This window comes from Columba livia, chromosome 6 (assembly GCF_036013475.1).
Source record: "Columba livia isolate bColLiv1 breed racing homer chromosome 6, bColLiv1.pat.W.v2, whole genome shotgun sequence".
Taxonomy (NCBI): domain Eukaryota; kingdom Metazoa; phylum Chordata; class Aves; order Columbiformes; family Columbidae; genus Columba; species Columba livia.
This window is the reverse complement of record NC_088607.1, coordinates 13,490,081-13,507,990: the sequence shown is the minus strand read 5'-3', so window position 1 is coordinate 13,507,990 and position 17,910 is coordinate 13,490,081. Positions and strand designations below refer to the sequence as shown.

Below are 17,910 nucleotides of genomic sequence, written 5' to 3'. Positions count from 1 at the left end.
CCCCGCATAATCAGTCTCATCTCTCCCAGGCAAATGGCCTGTGCTCATACGTTTCTGTTTCCAAATTCTGACTGCCCTGCTTCACATACCTCTCCTTCACCTATATTTTATAAGTTTGCTCTTTTCTGACTCCATAAATAAGTGTGAAAGTTATCTGCAGCACCTCAGGAGTCAACCAAGTAAGGAATTAATCTCCTTTGCTCAGCTGGTGCTTGTACATGCCACCAACTTTCTGTGACCCCATTCTTGTTTGATATGCTGGTAAAGGTGAGGATAAGGGGGAATTGAGCTAAAAATTAGTCAATTAACGATTCCTCAGCAAAATGAAACAGTCCCAACCCTACATCTTCCAAACCACAGAAGAATTTTCTTTCAAAATACTTTCCCCTCAGTCAGCAGTCTGCGCTCGCCCTCCCCCACTCCTCCGCTCCACCCCCCCTTTGTCAGACCTGCTTCTGGAAAAAGTCTCGCTGTTCCAGAAAGCTATGCATTAATTCAACATGGTCTTTGTTTTACTTGTCTAAATATTCAGCAGAGAAAATAACTATCCACAGTTATCAAATGTGTACATCTGTAGACAGGAGCTCTTCAGCTTTCATGCCTCTTGTCCACTCTCCCCCTTTTTTTTTTTTTAAATAACATAGAACCTCATGCCAACAGACAGACAAGAATAACAATGCCATTTCTTCTAAAGAGTTCTGTATTGCATGTGCTCTTTCTTCAACTAGCTAGGGGTAATAAACATTTGCTACTTTCCTTGGAGCACAAAGGAAGGGTACAAAACCCAACCAACCAACAAAAACCCAAAACCAAACAACAGCAACAACAAAAGCCCAAACAAAGTCTGAAGCTGCTCTGTGCTGGTTTGATTTAGCCTGGCAAAGCTGCTTTGCACCATGAGTGATAAACATTTCACCAGTATCAAGGACAAGCAGGGAAAAAGAGTGACAACAAAGGGAGAAATCCTGTGGGTGATGAAGGGGCTGCCAAAGAGTGCAGAGCAGGTAGGGTGCAGGAAAGGGTAAGAGCGTACAAGCACAGCAGCCAGGCTGGATCTCCAGTACTGATCAAGGGCTCTTTCCACAGCTACAAAACAGGCTGCCAAACAACCCACTCAGTCTAGAAGACAGGGTTTAAATATCAAGACCACTTGGTTACACAGCTGCCTTCCCTCTATGCCCTGTCCATGTCTCACCATCGAACTCCCTCTCTCCTTAACTTAAGCAGACAGAAGAAAGACCTATAGTTTCCAAGTTATAGCTGTAACTCTTTCATTGAGTAGCTTATTTCTGGTGTTAGCAGCTATTCTTAAATAACAGGCTCATTTGGCAGAAATTCAGCCCACATGTCACGATATTGTTGATATGAATAACTTTGAAGTACTTTTCTGCATTGTAACAGCTCCAGTTGAAAGTGTTGGGCACAAAAACAAAGAAGCACTAGCTTTTGTCAAGTATTTGGCATATAAAACTGGCATGTAAACCCCCACTTTTCCCAATCAAACTGTAATACCACAACTGACTTCTCATTAAATTAGCCTATAAACAATCCTAAGCTTTCTTCCAGGGAAAGCTCCAAGTAAATGCATGTGTAGAATTAGCATTTTACCCCATACAAGAGAACATGAACTCTGCAGCCTGCAGGTCTAACAACTGTCAGGACTGAGTTAAAACTACAAATGTCCAGACTTCTCACAACCCATATTTGTATTACTGGAGTCTCCTAATGTATAGACAAAAGCTCAGAAACATACCACATTCAAAAACATTTAACATCAAAAAAACCCAAACAAGCTCAGCAGCTACATAGGAAACATAAACCAATGTAATCTCTTGGATCTGGGCACACCATTGACCATTTTTAACAGAATAGTTCAGCAACAAATGTCATCTGTTTCTCTTTGTAAAAACAGACTACAGCTGTTCTCCTTTTTCAGCTTTAAAAACAGAGAACTACCATTATATTCAATAATTTGTCTTCCATCTTTCTAATTGACAGACCCAGTAACATTGCTCCCAAGTATGTGAAGTTCAGGGACCTTCACATTAGTTTAGACCCTTCAAATGGCTTTAGAAAGGCTAGAAGTAAATAAGCCATATGCTACATCACTGATAATTTTCCCCCATTAGGCAGTCTGTAACAGGGAAGCAAACATCCTTCCCTTCTGCACTCAGGCTTTTCCAGTATTTTTAATATCCAAGTCACTTAGAAAATCCTGGCCCTCAGAAACCACACCTAATTCCTTCAGTTCTGGCTTTAAGTGATGCTATCATAGACCTTGCCGGTAAAAAAAAGCTTATTAGTGGTATCCAAGCATAAATACAAAGGGAAGCATCCTTAATAGCTTGCTTTTAAACTCCAGTGAACTCTGAGAGCTAGCTCTTCCAGCAGCAGGGACTATCTCAAACAGAATATCGCTGGGTGGGAAGAATTTCAGCCAAAATGTTTAATTGAATTTATTTCCAAGAAAGAGGCCAAGTGGGGGAGGGGAAGCTGTTTTGCTTGTGTTGAACAATTTCTGGCAGCCTCCTGTTTGAGCAGCTCTAGTTCTCCTGTGCTTTGGAGCAGAGACTTGAAGGTTGGCAGGGAGGTGTGTACACTTCATGCATTCTGTCATTTCTTTGCAAACCCACCCAAATTTGGCCTTGTTAGAAGTCTTTTGGGCTCGGATGTGACAAAAAGAAGAGAGAAATAATATCTCCTGACCGTGCATAAATTCCGATCTGTTAGAGTGCAGCAGTCCAGACACCCAGAGAGTCCATCAGCTGCAGTTTGGAAGGGGTAGATGTGTGTACAGGCTGCAGCTATGCCAGATGATGAAGCCACTGTCTCTAATCTGTCCCCACGTATTAAAATTACTTTCTTTACTCCCTGTGAGCCTGGTCATAAGAGCTCCCTAACCTGCCATTTCAGATGACATTAAACAGCTTATTTTTAGCCAGCCTGGTTAGCTGTGACTGAAATGCATTGGAGAGAGCTCATAAAAACAGCTCAGCCATGGAGGTTGCCCCAAACCTTGAGATACTTCAGTGTGTGCCAAGTTCAAGTGCTGAGATCTACTTTGAGATAAAGCACATGTTCTCCAACACACACAAAACTTCTGGTCCTAATAGGGAAGAAACTGTTATGGAGGAAAAGGAGGCAGGGACGGATGGATGGATGGAAGAGACTGGGGGAGCCTGTGGTGGGGAAGCCTGCCAGGGAAGATACTGGTCAGAGTACAGGTCTGGAGAAGATGCACACAGATGGTGGGCATAGGAGCGCAAGAGGAAAAACCTGGGAATGCAACTTACCAGTCAACTATGCTAAGGAAATCATCATGCAGTCTTAATAACTTATGGACCTTTATTTGCAATATTGTATGAATATGAAAGGATATATTTGTTTAAACTAATAAATTCTTTAGAAAACTGATTACCAGAAATTCTCCCAGTTAGATTGCCAGGAAGTACATGGCAGAATTTGAAAATGCAAAAGAAGTAGCTCCCAAATACTTGGGAGTACAGAAATAGGCACAAAATCTTTTTTACAAGCCAGCGTATGTGCTTATGGGTTTTTTCCTTTGTGCCTTCAGGGTGCATTTGGTAGCTGAGAAGCAAGACTTTGTCTTCCGAGGGTAGTTCCAGTTGCTGCAGGGTGAAGTTACAGCAGGAAGAAAACCCCTTCTGTTATTTTGGTTTCCTCAATCATACTTTGAAGCAAAGGTAAAAAGCCACTGAAAAGTCCTATGTGCCTGACACACACACAAGTCTGTACGTAGAACCACCGCCAAATCCAGGAAAAGGTAAACTTGCAACTTCAAAAGAATATTCTCTCCTCAGTAGAAAAGCCACCTTTTTTTCTGAACTGGGCAGCTTCTCTTGTGCTTATATCTGATTCCATCCCCTCAGAAAGTGGTGTTTGAAAGTTGCAGAGAGGTGCAAACGGTGCTTCCCCCCACCCCTCACCCCCTTCCTTTAAAAACTGCAGTGAACACCATGTCTGGACAATCCTGCAAGAAGCGCATAAATGGACAGAAAGGGGTGCCTTTACTCTAGAAAAGATGTACTGGAGAATTGCTTGGTTTAGAAGATTCCTCAGGCTTTACCCAAATGCAGGTTCAGAACACAAAGTGTTCCCTCTTACTCTGCCATGCTCTCTGTCATACCAGCAAAACTAACAAGGTGCTGCTGGTGGTGGTATTTTAACACCTAGGGCTGACACCAAAAGCTCCCAAAACTTCTTTGGAAGTCTGACTTTAGTACCAAGCACTGCTTGTAAGAGAGGGGATTGAAACTGGAATGATTCTCGTCTTTCCACATCAAGCACTTTTCCAGTGCACACGTCTCTGACCATGGCTTTTTGGCATCCTTCTCATTTTAATAGCCGTGAAAAGTATCACTTGTCCTTACTGAGGGAGGAAAGACTGAGTACAAATATGCCCAAATTTAAACCACAACAGATGTGAGCTTTCCTAAGCAACATGAGGAATGATATTGCAGTTACCCGTGGTCATTAGCCTCCAGGTCTTGTGGTGCCTAACCCCGGCTCCAAGACACCCTCAACCTGTCAGATACAAAGTCCACATCTGAACTCTGGAGCTTTGGCCTTTCTCTGTCAGACTGCCAAAGATGCAGACCCTGGAGCACAACAGCCAAAGCTGCAGCCTGGCTTTTGGTGCATCCTTAGGGGCTGGCGTCATAGGAAGGTATTAATTCACCTCGACTCTGCTGCCTGTTGACTATCCCGCCCAGCGTCCATCGCCGGTCCAGGCGTCTCAGGTGAGCCTTGCGTCGCTTAGAAACTAGTTTGGAACATGAATGGAAACAAAACAAACAAACAAGAAAAAAAGATGGGAGGGTGAGGAATAAAAACAAAAACATGGCATTTACAAGCTCTGGTCTTGTTAGCAGGAACCAGTTAGGTGGGATGCAGAAGTTCTGTTTTAGTTAGTACAGTGGAACAAGTTAGTTTCTTGAGCCCAAGTAACATCAGTAACCTAGAACTGTCACAAATTGCTACTTGTGCCGTCAGCTCTCCTGAAAAAAAAAAAAACCAAACCAAACCCAAACAAATGGACAACAAAAAAACCCCACAAAACAAGAAAAAACCCATCACATACACAACCCCCAAAACAAGCTGCACAACTGAAGACAACTTGTCCAAGGAGGCTGCAGTGGCAGGACAGATCAACATAATTGCTGCTCCATCTCTACTTAAGCTGCATGATCTTTGGAGAATTCGGTCTACTGCACATGACATCAAAGCAAACAGGGCTCTAACCCTCTCTAAGCAAATTATCACACTAAAAACAAAATCCAGAAGAAAAAAAAATGCAGCTTCTCTTATTTGAGTTCATGTGTATCAGCAGAACTCTGGAACAGAACCCAAGTGAAAAATGTCTGATGCCTCTGCTTGCAACACGTAATTCACAATCACTGCCACAGCTAATTCTCATGGTCCAAACTTCTAATATGACAATTACAAATATAAGGAAAAACCTAACCTTGCAATTATTGAGCAGGCTCAAGAAGCTAACAAGCCAGAACTGAGAATTAGTTAGACACTGAAACAATAATTTATGCTTAAATTATGAACAAAGACAAGACACCTATGGAAATGGCATTGTGAGAGCAGCTGTGCACAGAGGACACCACTTGTTTTCTGGATGGCATATGTAGAACTGTACTCAGCTCCTTCTGCTTGTGAAGGTGTGAACAACACATGAACCATTGGACTGGCACAGAAACACAGACAAACACTTTTTCCATTCAAGGGCTTCCACACTAGTTTGGCAGGTACTGCAAGGGTGCTTGGTGCTGCTAAAAAGCACTGCAAAATATTATACTTCAGCTATTGCTAGGGTGCAAACACAACCATTTTGCTAGTGATCATAGAATCACAGAGTGTTAGGTATTGGAAGGGACCTCATAAGATCATCTAGTCCAATCTCCCTGCTCGAGCAGGAACACCCAGATGAGGCTACACAGGAATGTGTCCAGGCGGGTTTTGAATGTCTCCAGAGAAGGAGACTCCACAACCTCCCTGGGCAGCCTGTTCCAGTGTCTGTCACCCTCACAGAGAAGAAGTTTCTTCTCATATTTAAGTGGAACCTCTTGTGTTCCAGTTTGCACCCATTACCCCTTGTCTTACTGGGAAGCTGTTCATAAACTCTGATATCGTATCATTAATAATCACTCAATTCTGCTTATGTGCACTCATGTGGGGAATATGCCCTTATATTCATGAGAGCAGACACCATTGTCTTCCAGAATGATGTTCTGTAGACAATCAAGCTCAGCAAAATTATTCAACTGGGGAATGATTAGGCAAACAAGTAAAAAAACTAATAACTTTCTCCAAAACTGGTCTTTGCCTTTTTGCCCTTTATATCTGTCAGGGGCTTAGGCAGACTTCTGTACCCAGCTCACGCTCCTCAATTTCTCCTTTGCTATAAGGCCTAAAGCTTCCCTAAGTCACCGTAAGTGGAGGCGTGGCAAGTGGTGTTGAACAGACATAGTGTCTAGTTTGTGGCAGTCTACACATCCCCTCTGATGCCATGTGGGTCAAAGAGAAGAACCACAAATTTTCAGAGGAGCTGGATTTCAAGTTTATAGATCTCCGTGATTTTGGCTAAAGGAACTCAGTGATCCTTTTGGAAGCCCATGGTGGCACAGAAGATGAGCTGTCTTCACTGCTTACTGGTAGTGTTTTTCTTACCAGTTGGCTTAACCTGGTGGCTTTCTCCAAATCGACAGGACATCAGCCTGCCAGTTACACACATGCTACACAAAAGGCAACACAGGAAACCTGAGTAGACATACCGATTATAGCAGAGAGAGAAACTAAAGCTAAATTCACAGTAAAGCTGTCTGCATTAGGAGGTTTCTATACAAGAAAGGAAGAGATGAAAGATGTTGAACTTAAAAGCTTATGAGAGGGAGGGGTGTGGAAGAGGGAGAAATTTGCTTCAGATGTCAAGACAGAGCAATCACCCACAGCTCCTTGCTCACACCGGGAGCGTGGAGGATTCAGCCATCCAGGAGCACCCCTTAAAGACAGTGTGTTGAACAGACCCAGCATACCACATCCTCCTCACAACATGATGATAGCCCTTTTTTATCACAATGATGCTTCTATATGAGTTGGTGGGGTGGGTTAGTTTGTTTGTTTGGGTTTGTTCCCCCTCAACAATACTGAATTTTCCCACTCGAACCCAGACCAGGACTTGGTTGGTCACTCCACAGTTAGTTACCAGAAAGGTTATTTATCAACAAGTGTCTAAACCTTTCCAGAGACCATTTCAAGATGTTTATTTTAACAGCTCCTGTGGCTGTGAATGTTTTAGATTGCTTTCTGAATGTTTTCCAAGCCTTGTAAGACAGTGTTGGTCTAAACATAGGCCCAGTCGATTGTCTACTCTCATCCTGACAAAAGATGTTGTGCAGGCTCATATGCAGGGAGGAAATACTTTTGTCTTTCTCAGGGAACAGACTATTTAAACAGACACACATGGAAATATTACTGCTATGTAGGGGCAGCATTATTAGCAAGCTGCATTCAGCACCTCCTTATCTTTACAAGGGCCTGCCACAGCAGAGCAGACCTCTGGGTCTGCCTGGCTTGTGGACCTGTTCCAAGCCCACTGCAAATGGAAAGAGCCAAGAGGCTGATACAGAAAGCTCTCTGCATTAGCATTTCTACCCTTTCAAAGTAGGCAGAGCACAGATTGCACAGATGCAGGAAGTCGACATCTCCAGGAGTCACTCTGAAACTTGTACAAACTCTAAATCCAGAGGCCAGGGCACTTAATCCACTTAGTGTGCCTTCCTCCTCAGTTATATTGGAGCCCCTTTCTCTTGCCTACTGAGAGTGAGTTGGCAAGTTTTCTGTGTAAGTATGTTCACTTTTATACATTTTTAAGAGAATTAATCCAAGTTATTTCCTTTACTATGGAATAACTGTTATGAGAAGAATAACTCAACTAAAGAACTGGAGGGGGAAAAGACAAAGAACAAAAGAAGTCTCAGCTTATGTGGTTAATAATGTAAAACAAAGTTACTGAAGAGCAAGCAAAAGCTGGGGCACATCAAAGTAGCTGTGGAGGTAATGCAATTAGGTTTGTCACTGAGATGGAGCTGAACAGAAAGGGAAGAACATTCTCAGGTTTCAGCATATCTGGATTTGGAGTAAGGCAGGGAGCATGACTGCTGGCCATAGCTGAGGAAAGCAGTGTTGTGGATTAAACGGGACCGAGAAGAAAAAGATAACGAGCATTTCATGGGTTTTCCTTTGCCCAGGAAAGACTGCTGTGTGGCAACAGCCTCGTGCAGACTACACTCCAGAGGGCAACATGAAAGGAGGAGAGCTTGAAATGAAAGCAGTTTAAGCAACAAGGCTGTTAAACGTACACCATATTTAAGAGTCAGGAAAAGAGAGGAAGCTACAGACCAACAGACAAGGCACTCTTTCACTCTTTCAGAAAAGAGCAGTAAGTTTTTTGTTATCTACTAACAGGAAAACTCCAACTGCTTTTGCATCCACTAGGATGTTGCATCATACCAGACTGGTTCCCGGCCTACCAGTCTACAGCTGGTCTGTCTCTAAAACCTAAGTGACCCAGGATATGGGCAGCTCTGAGCAGGGAAAAATGAGTTACAGAGCCAAAGATTTCAGTAAGCCACAGATGTCACCCTGAGGGACCAGCACAAAGTTATGTTTTGCCTGTGTGCTATCTTAATGGGCAGATGGTCACTCCAACACATCTCTAAGCTGACCTTTCCTTAGCACAGGCAGGAGGCTGAGTTTCCACATACGTTTTACATAAGCGTCACATCAAGAGCACCTAGAAATTTAGCAAGAGATTCATTGGAATGGAGTGAATCATAATAAAAGTGTCCTTTGTACACAGTTGCTACATGAGAAGTCCGTTAAGATGTGGTTAGTCTTTCATAACAGAACAGAGGGACATGTGAGCTTGTACTATTACATTTCTGGAACCTGAATTAAGCATCTTTAGCAAAAAAAAAAGTTCAGCTAAATACATATACATGACAAATGGCATCTTAGTTTTAACAGAATGAGACCACACCAAATAAAATTAACTTTCCACACAATCACAGACCATGGCAAACAGCAGTGAAACTAGTTTAGAGGATTAATTTTTTTAAAATTTAATGAGAAGCAACCATTGAAGTTAAATCTCACTCCTTTTAATGGCCTGTGGCTCTAACAAGCATCTTCTTCCAATTAAAAGTGTCACTTGCATAATTTCTGCAAACAAGCCAAGCAAGCTCTCTCCCTCCATGGACATGAGAGTCCAAGACCTCTAGCAGAACATGTTGCTTGGACTCGCATGCAAGTTGTTTGTATGCTTTCTAAAGGTATTAAAATTAGGATCATTTTGGCTTTTAAACCTTTTGTCACACTGAGGCGCCAAGGTGGTCACAAAGGGATAACAGACACGGTACTTCACTCCAGTTTCTTCTGCAACATTTTATTTATTGATATAAGATAGGAGAAGAGGTTACTGCACTGAATTAATAACAAAAGTGGCAGCAAGAGTTTTGAAAGTTTTCCTATGGTGGGAAAAGCATAAAGCAAGTGAATACCAGTTTGCCCTTGATAACAAAAAGTTTTCCATACCTTCCCCAAGTTTGGATGTGTTGATGTCAGAGTCATCTCTGGTTCCATTTTGGGATTCCAGGTATGTAGCAGGGACCCAGCCCTGCTCCTCTGCTGTGCTCACAAACCACCAACCTACAAAACAAAAACAAAACTTCTTCAGTCAACATTAAGAGGAACAAGAGTAGCAAGATGCTACTGAGAAGGCAGCGCAGAGTCAGCAGCTTTAGTGCAGGTTTGAGTTATTTTGCAGCCTCCTAGGAGAGGGGCTTTATTCCTATGTACCATTTCTTTCAGATACTCTTCCAGTGGTAAATCAGCGTGCAGACTGGTCCATGTAAAAAAGGTTGCAATGGAGCAAACATTCGTTGTTTAAGAAACCTGAAATCTATCCGTCATAACTCTGATTTGAGTTATTCAATTCAATTTGTCAAAGTATGTCTTGCAACATGTTCATCTACAGTTTCAAAACACTTTGTATGTGTATATATACTTTTTACACAGGCATGTAGTGATAGGACAAGGGGTAATGCCTTTAAGCTGAAAGAGGGTATATTTAGATTAGATAGAAAGAAGAAATTCTTTACTATGAGGGTGGTGAGGCACTGCAACAGGTTGCCCAGAGAAGCTGTAGGAACCCAGTCCCTGGCAGTGTTCAAGGTCAGGTTGGATGGGGCTTTGAGCAACTGCTCTAGCGGAAGGTGTCCCTGCCCATGGTAGAGGGGTTGGAACTAGATGGTATTTAATGTCCCTTCCAACCTAAATCATTCAATGATTCTACGATATCTATATGTGAACATACAGGAAAATACACAAATGTTGCATGAATCCTAATATGAGGTATCACAGAAGTCAGAAGACGGAAATAGGAAAGCCTTTAGTAGAAGGGCACATATGTCAGAATAGGATACAAAATATTAAGTGCTTCTAGAGCACTTGTCACCATAGCCAGTGTTTAACAAATGTGACCTGAATTCAATGCCCTGGGAAGCTGGAAAGTACTGCACAGAACAGAAATAAGAGAGAAAAAGCTAACTGAAACCTGACTTAAGGCCACAAACACCAGTTATTTGCCTTCCCACATGACTATCTATGTTCCTACCACTATCTACAAAAATGTTAAGTGTTCACCAACTATACTGATATAAACTTCAGGTCACATCTATCGATGGATCAATAAAATTATAAGGAACCTCTTTAGGTTAAGTGCACCCCAGCCACAACTATCCTTGCCTCTTGCTTGGCTACACTGATTTATTGAATCCTCCACTAATTTTGATGTAGGCTTGCTAACCCAAGAGCCTGCAGGTCTCAGATATAAGCACAACTCAGATTCTGCTCTATTTATGTAAAGTCAGGGTTAAGATACAGAACAATAAAAAGCCAAGCAGGTTAACCATTTCTATTGTTTTCTACAATTTCCAAGTCTCCTCCAAAAATGCAAGTTGCTTTGTCAAGACAATATAAACTATTGTTCAACACTAGTCTTTCAGCCTCTCCAAAGAGAGTTGAGAAAAATAGCTATTTCTGTACATATACCTCAAAATAGTTTACAGACTTCAATGGCTGTCATAAAACCAACAAATTTAACAGGAGACTCCGAACCCTGCCTGTGATGAACAACAGCAGGGACAAGCCAGCTTGGTCTGTAAATAGATGGGGCACAAAACCAAATCAATTCATGGTGGGGCAAAGCCCCGAGTTCTGTGAGGGGCAGGCAGCCTGGGCCTGGCAAGAGGAAGGGAGACTTCACCAGGCTCTGCCGCTATGTTACGTGTAACTTTCTGTAAAGAGAAAATAAAACCCAAACTAAAACAATACTCAAATGTTCATGCTAAAAGTCATCCAAGTTCATTCCAAACGCTGTCACGGAAGACTTTGCCAGAGGACAGCAGTTACAAACCCTCATATTCCTTCCTGAGGCCTGTGGCAGGCAGACAATGTGCCCCCAGCAGCAAGCCCCTCACTCGCCACCACATAGCTGCTGGGTAGCTCTATTTATTTACTCAAAAACTCAGACATGGCTTTCCATTTTCTGGCCCACCAGAGGTCTGGAAACTTTGCTTCACAAGGCTCATGGCTGGAAAGTTTAAATTTAGTTATTCCTCCTCAGCAGGAGGTGGATTCTCCTGCCACGAAGCCCACAGCAGCAAACACACAGGGTCTGCCAGACCGTTTCAAAAACACATCTTCATGGTTGTTCCTTATTTTACTAGTAACGTATCAACAAGGGTAGCAAACACAGTTTAACATACACTTGTAATTAGGCACAAAACGTCAGAAGCTGGCTTTCAGCTGATATCAATTAGACTGGAATAGTTTATGTAAACTCTTCCTCAGAAAGAAATTAAACACAATTGCACAAAAAGGACTTGCCTACACTCAGAATGTGTGCTTGAGCCAAATTCAAACCATGGTAAAACCATCTTTGGAGGCCTGGATTGCACAGCCTTGACGCCAACCCGGTGCTAGCCCATTTCACAATACAGCTCCTCTGGTTTGGCTCACTGAGCTGCATTGTGGCCCCAGAGCAGAGTTTAAGGTCTTGTGTTTGGGGCTGAGCCTCCATCTAGACGGGGCTTCCTGCTAAAAGACAACCCCTTACCCCCAGGCCTAGGCATGCCTATGTGTGCCTCCCCGCTGCCATTCCCCTGAAAGGCCTCACTACTCCACTGATCTTAAGAACAGAACAGGCTCCCACATACCAGTTGAAGGTTAAGCCACAGTTAGGGTCGATTACAGTCAAGTAACTCAACCAAATCCATTGCAACATGCAGACAGAACATGCAATAGTCTAAGTGATGTATTAAGCCACTTTAATTGTTCAAGCTATCACTAGGATTAAAGCTTCTAATTGCCACAGAACTCATGAAAACTGTATTTTCTTTCTAAAGATTTCCTTTATAAACTATGTACAAAGGTAAAGTATAAATGAGAAACCTCTGCAACTACTGAGAAATCAGCAGCATCTGTCCAGGTTCAGAGAAAACCAGCCCCCATACTCTGAAATTCTCACATTTTGAGCTTGCTTCTCAGAAGGACAAAAGGAAGGCTTTAATGCAGCTCATTGGAATAGCATGTCCACAGAAAAGTATGTTTTACTTAAACAGACCGAACAACTGAGAAGCCCAAGAAACTTCCAGCAGCACCCCTGGCAGCAGCGAAGTCAAAAACGGATGCTTGCAAGCAAGACGTGCGAAGACTTGGAGTGGATGAGCAAACGTTGCAGAGGCAGCTCACTCTTTATGAGGCAAAAAAATCCAAATTATAATGGTTCATCTAAGCCATAACCCTACAGAAAGGAAATTACAGCATGGTCCAAGAATTGACAAGCTCCTAGCAGAAAATGGCTGAAGTGCAGACAAGTTCCACAATGCAGTCCGTGCATGAAAGCTCTGCCCAGCTGATCATGAAGTACTTGGCTCTGCACCATCCTCTCATTAAAAGCATTACGGCAGCTGCCATTTAGTCCCATCACCCTTTCCCCCTCCCCGGTTCACAAAGTTCAGGGTCTGCAGACAAACTAGCTAGATTGGTCTTTGTTTCCAGAAAGTCAGGGCTACAGTGGCACAAACTCTCTCTTGTCTCCTCCCCTGCCACCTTTCCCAACCCAGAGCATCACAGAGACATTATTAGAAAACTTGCTTTTGAAACACAGAACAAAACATTGCATTTATTTTGAGTTCTCCCTCTATGCTGGAGTTGAGTTCAACTTCACAATTCATCATTAAAACCATTCTGCAGCAACATCTGCAGGGAATTATGTAAAGTTATCTCCACGCACTGCCAAGCCAGTCTGAGGTTCACTCTCGCACTCACACCATCTGTAAAAACTAGGCAGTGCCTTGCAGCTTGAGTTAACCCTTACAGGTGCCCCTCCCTCTCTGATATTAAAAGGCAACTCCAAAGCTTATGTGGCATGGATATCTAGACTGAGATTGTTACCCAGCTCTCACCCCTGATGAGGATTCAAAGGGAGCTCAAGCCTCATAAAAGGCACACTGGGAGTTGTAGCCCCTGCACCTAGATCAAGCCCAGCTTGAGCTTTGTGGCATTCCCCCAAATCCTGCCTTAGTACTAATCCAGTAATATGGATTTTTAAGGTAGATGTGCAAATTTCTCCCCACACACATTGACCCTTCGGTTGGCATCTGTCGGCATCCCTAGCTGCAAAAGCCAAGATGTCTCTACAGTCACAGAGTCCATCTAGGCTCTGATAACTCTCAGACATTTTCAGCACAGAGCTTCATTGGTTATTGAGAGATGAAATGTTCCACTTGCCATGCATCCATACACACAGCAAGATGATGTTTGCTAAATATACTGGTCACACTGGAGAGTGAATAAATGACAAAAATACTTTGATTCTGAAAGTCATGTTCTTGCTTTTAATTGTATTCCCAGTCCTCTCCCCAAAAGGCTTTAAAAAAGCAAAATAATTAAGCAAGTGTTATTCACAATCCACACCACTGGAAGCTACTAGAACATAGTTTAAGGACCATATTTTATGCAAGTTTTACTTACATTTACATACATCCTCATCCATTTACATCCATCCTTTCTCCAGGCTGGCAGGAAAATTAGCTATTTCTGTTGAAGTCCGCCTAATACTAGAATCATAGAATGGTTTGGGTTGGAAAGGACCTTCAAAGCTCACCTAGTCCAACAGCCTGCAATAAGCAGGGACATCACCAACTAGATCAGGCTGCTCAGAACCTGCCCATCTCCAGGGATGAGGCATTTACCACCTCTCTGGGCAACCTGTTCCATACTCTGCCGCTTTCACTGTAAAATATTTCTTTCTCATGTCTAGCCTGAATCTCCCTACAAATCACTTTTTGAAGTTAAAAAAAAAAAAAAAAAAGCAGGATCATGCTTAACATTGGTTTCTAATTCTCCCCTCAGCCATTAATTTCCTCTGTAGACTTTGTTTGTCAATTTATGAGCTTAACTAAAGTAAACAAAAAGGCTAGCAACACTGTAAAAGGGAATGGAAATCTCTCCTGCATGAGTGGACTAGACATTCTTCTAAACAAATACTTAAAGAACACTCCACCTCTCAAGAGCCTGGAAAAAAAAGATAGTTCCAACAAGTTAAGTTTTCCTACAAAGCAGTACTAGATGCAATTGGGTCATTGACACACCTGGGACACAGACCTTTTTAAGCCAACAGCTGATTACTTTCCTTCAGAGATGTGATCTGCTTCATTAAAAAACAGCTAAGGTGAGAGTATTAGTGAGCAGAGGAAGGTGCTTAATTTTTCCATGCCGCTAGAGCCGGGTATACACAGTACATGTATATTTGATACACATAGAAAAGTCAGTCATAATTGCTTTAGACAGACCTCCAAAGAATATGCAGAAGCAGAAACATAAAGGCACAAGAAGTAGCATTTTGCAAGAGGGATTTTCTGCAGCAAGCATGTTCTCACACTCACTTCCTAAAAAATCTACTGCAGTGTCCGTACACTGTTAGACATGCTCACCGTACGTGCTGGCGCTGCTCTCTGTAACAGGCTCCTTCAGTCCCACACCCTTGGCAAAGGCTCTGGCTTGACAGCATTGAACATGTATGAAGGCCAGGGTCTGATTTCTGACCATTTTGTTCTTACAACTCACAGAAGAGACATCTTTCTTTTAAATAAGGAGATACATGCAAGAGGTCTTCCTAGCATGGAACTGACTGTAGGCTGGGGTACAGAAGTCCATTCATGAACCACCACACAGCAGACTAAAGCTGTTATCTCAGGGTGAATTATTGAAGTTGGTGAAATATTAAAGGCAGCTTTCGTCCTTAAAAACAATGTTTCCCTGTCTGTGTGCACAGCAGATTTCACTGCAGCCACTACTCAACCACAAAACAATGTTTGTCTCATTTTAAAGATGGAAGTGGGGCTCAAACAAAGACATGCTCGAGGTACAAAGATGTGCTTATGGCAGACATCCTGCCTGAAGACAGTTAAGATACACAGCACAGGTTCACAGCCCTTTGCACGCCATACCCAAAGCAGACTGGGCCACACATGAGGATTTCAGTTCAACCACGGTCCTTCCAGCCAGTTCACATCCTAGATCTACACGCTGGGAGCAATCCGACTTCCCATGGTAACATCATTTTGCACAGTGTTGCAACCTGACCGCCTGTGCCTGACTGCTCTCACAGTCAAGAATGAAGGTTGTTATCTTGCTTGCAACTACTGTGGTTGCACTCTAGGTATTGAGTACTGCTTTAAGAATTTAGGAATAAAACTCACCACGCAAGTTGCTACTCAACTCCAAGAGGTTTTTAAACTTGCTGATGAAACACCCAAGAGCCCCACAGCACTGTGATGAGGAAGAGTTATTAGCTCTCTAGTATGAGAGAAAAAGAGGAAAAAGGATCACACCTGTCACTCCTTTCCTGATACCCCTGCATGGAAAACTGGAGCTTCTATACAGGTCATGAAACAGGTTTTCTACAATACCATTAAAAGCCAAATGAAGAATTACAAACAAACTTTTTTTTTTTTTTTTTTAAAGGAATACGAGCTGCTCTCCTCTCTTATCAAAGAAAATAATTAAATTAAGATTTGAAATGTAATAAGTAAAGATTTTGCTCTTGGTACCAAATATGCTGCAACATCTACCTGACAGGACATACATTAGAAACCATACACCTGAGTGCTGTTCAATAGCAGGCACGTGGGCACAGGCTATGTTCTGCCTAGCAAGATACCCTCAACATTTAAACTGGAATAATAGTTTTATTGTTTAGTAAAGAGAGAACACAAAGCAGGAAGGGAGGCTGCACACCCCTCTGCTCTTGCTCCAGCATTCAACTAAGATTTACAGGAGTCCCAACAAAAAACATAATTGAGGCCCCAGTCTAAGAGCATCATTTAGGAACCCTGACAACTCAAAGCACACATGGAGTGTCCCTGGAAATACTTTTCTTTCCCTCCTTAGAGAGGGTCTGAAAGCTGAGTTGTGTTCTCATCAGAGTAGAGGCTGCAGCAGTTTTTGCTTAATTTGGCGATGGAAACAATACTTGAGGGCTTCCTGAGGTAAGAGAGGAGATGGGGAGCAGGGGGTGGGGACATCTGGAAGGCTGGAATCTGTTGATATAATTTTTTTGCCTATTAACAGAACAGCATTATGCCTTACAGAGCCAAAAGCTGGAACAAAAGGCCAAGAGCTGAGACCACTGTTTGCTGTTCTCCAGCAATATTTGATAGTAACTGCAAATGCTTAAGACTTAGCAGCAGCAGAGGGAATTGCATTCCTTGCACTGCTTTAGGTGTTACTGAGTTCAAGGAAAATAGACGTGAATCCCAGAGTCTGGGTGCTGTAACATATGAGAGAACAGAGTTCTCTCCTGCAATGTCTGGCTATTATGGTAACTAGTTGTTTTAAGTCTATATGGTCATGGATTTGCTATCCTAATCCTTCCAGTCTGCCTTCTTTCTCCACCTTGACTACTAATCAGGTGGCACTGGTAGATGGAGGACTCCTCAGCTGTGCTGTCAGCATACACCCCCTTGTGCTGCTGTACTCCAGTTCCTATGGTTGCAGAGCTGCCTGGCATGAAGGGCCCACTACGCATGAATAAATATCTTAATTATTGCTGCCACACAGGTTTTTCCTGGACCAAAAGCAACTGACTAGGTGTGTACATAAGTGGTTGCTACAGAGTCCCAAAGTACATCTCAGATTCTGGCTTAGACAACTAGCTTGCTTGGACTGGTTTCCACATCACATTATATGCATAAACACACAAGTATATATGTGGAAATTCACACCCTGACCTCTGCATTCAAATACATATTTCCCTAGTCTTCTACTGGGATTGGAACTGTGTTTCTTCTACTTCTGGAAAAAGCAGAAGTGTTCAGAACATGGGAAAAGTTCATGGGAAAAGAGAAAACTGGATAATATACAACTCAGCTCTAATACTTTATCGGTTACATCACTAGTAGAGACTGTGGATATTCAGAGTATTAGACAACTAGAAAATACCACATTACTGTATTTGCTCAAATACTGTAAGCTAGTAGGTGTCAAGCCTTCCAGAGGTGCACATTTGGAAAAATACTTATATATTTATCTCTTATTACACTTGTGACTTCTTGTGTATATGTATGGGGGGCAAGAGGGGGGAAATTAAGCACACAGTTTATCTTTGGGTTCTGACAATACAAGCTGATAGCTACAGACTCCAAGAGGAGTATGTGGAACTATTTGCTATGGCCCAGTTGTTACCCACGGGCTTCCCCTCCCTGTTTAAAAAAAAGGACCTCAAATTTGTATATTGACACAGCTGGAATGAAG

At 42.6% G+C, this 17,910-nt stretch overlaps 1 protein-coding gene across 14 annotated transcripts in view; it reads right to left on the bottom strand.

Annotated features, from left to right (window-relative positions):
- The window catches only part of SH3PXD2A (SH3 and PX domains 2A), a 259,091-nt gene that overhangs the window by 20,291 nt on the left and 220,890 nt on the right, over window positions 1-17,910 (bottom strand). For 11 of the 14 annotated variants that reach the window (XM_065067108.1, XM_065067104.1, XM_065067105.1 and 8 more), the window contains 2 exons: window positions 9,625-9,738; window positions 4,700-4,783 (listed from right to left, as the gene is read on the bottom strand). In XM_065067108.1, coding sequence (XP_064923180.1) covers window positions 4,700-4,783; window positions 9,625-9,738 — 198 coding nt within the window. The remainder of the gene's footprint in view (window positions 1-4,699; window positions 4,784-9,624; window positions 9,739-17,910) is intronic. The other 3 variants (XM_065067106.1, XM_065067107.1, XM_065067111.1) reach the window with 1 other exon arrangement.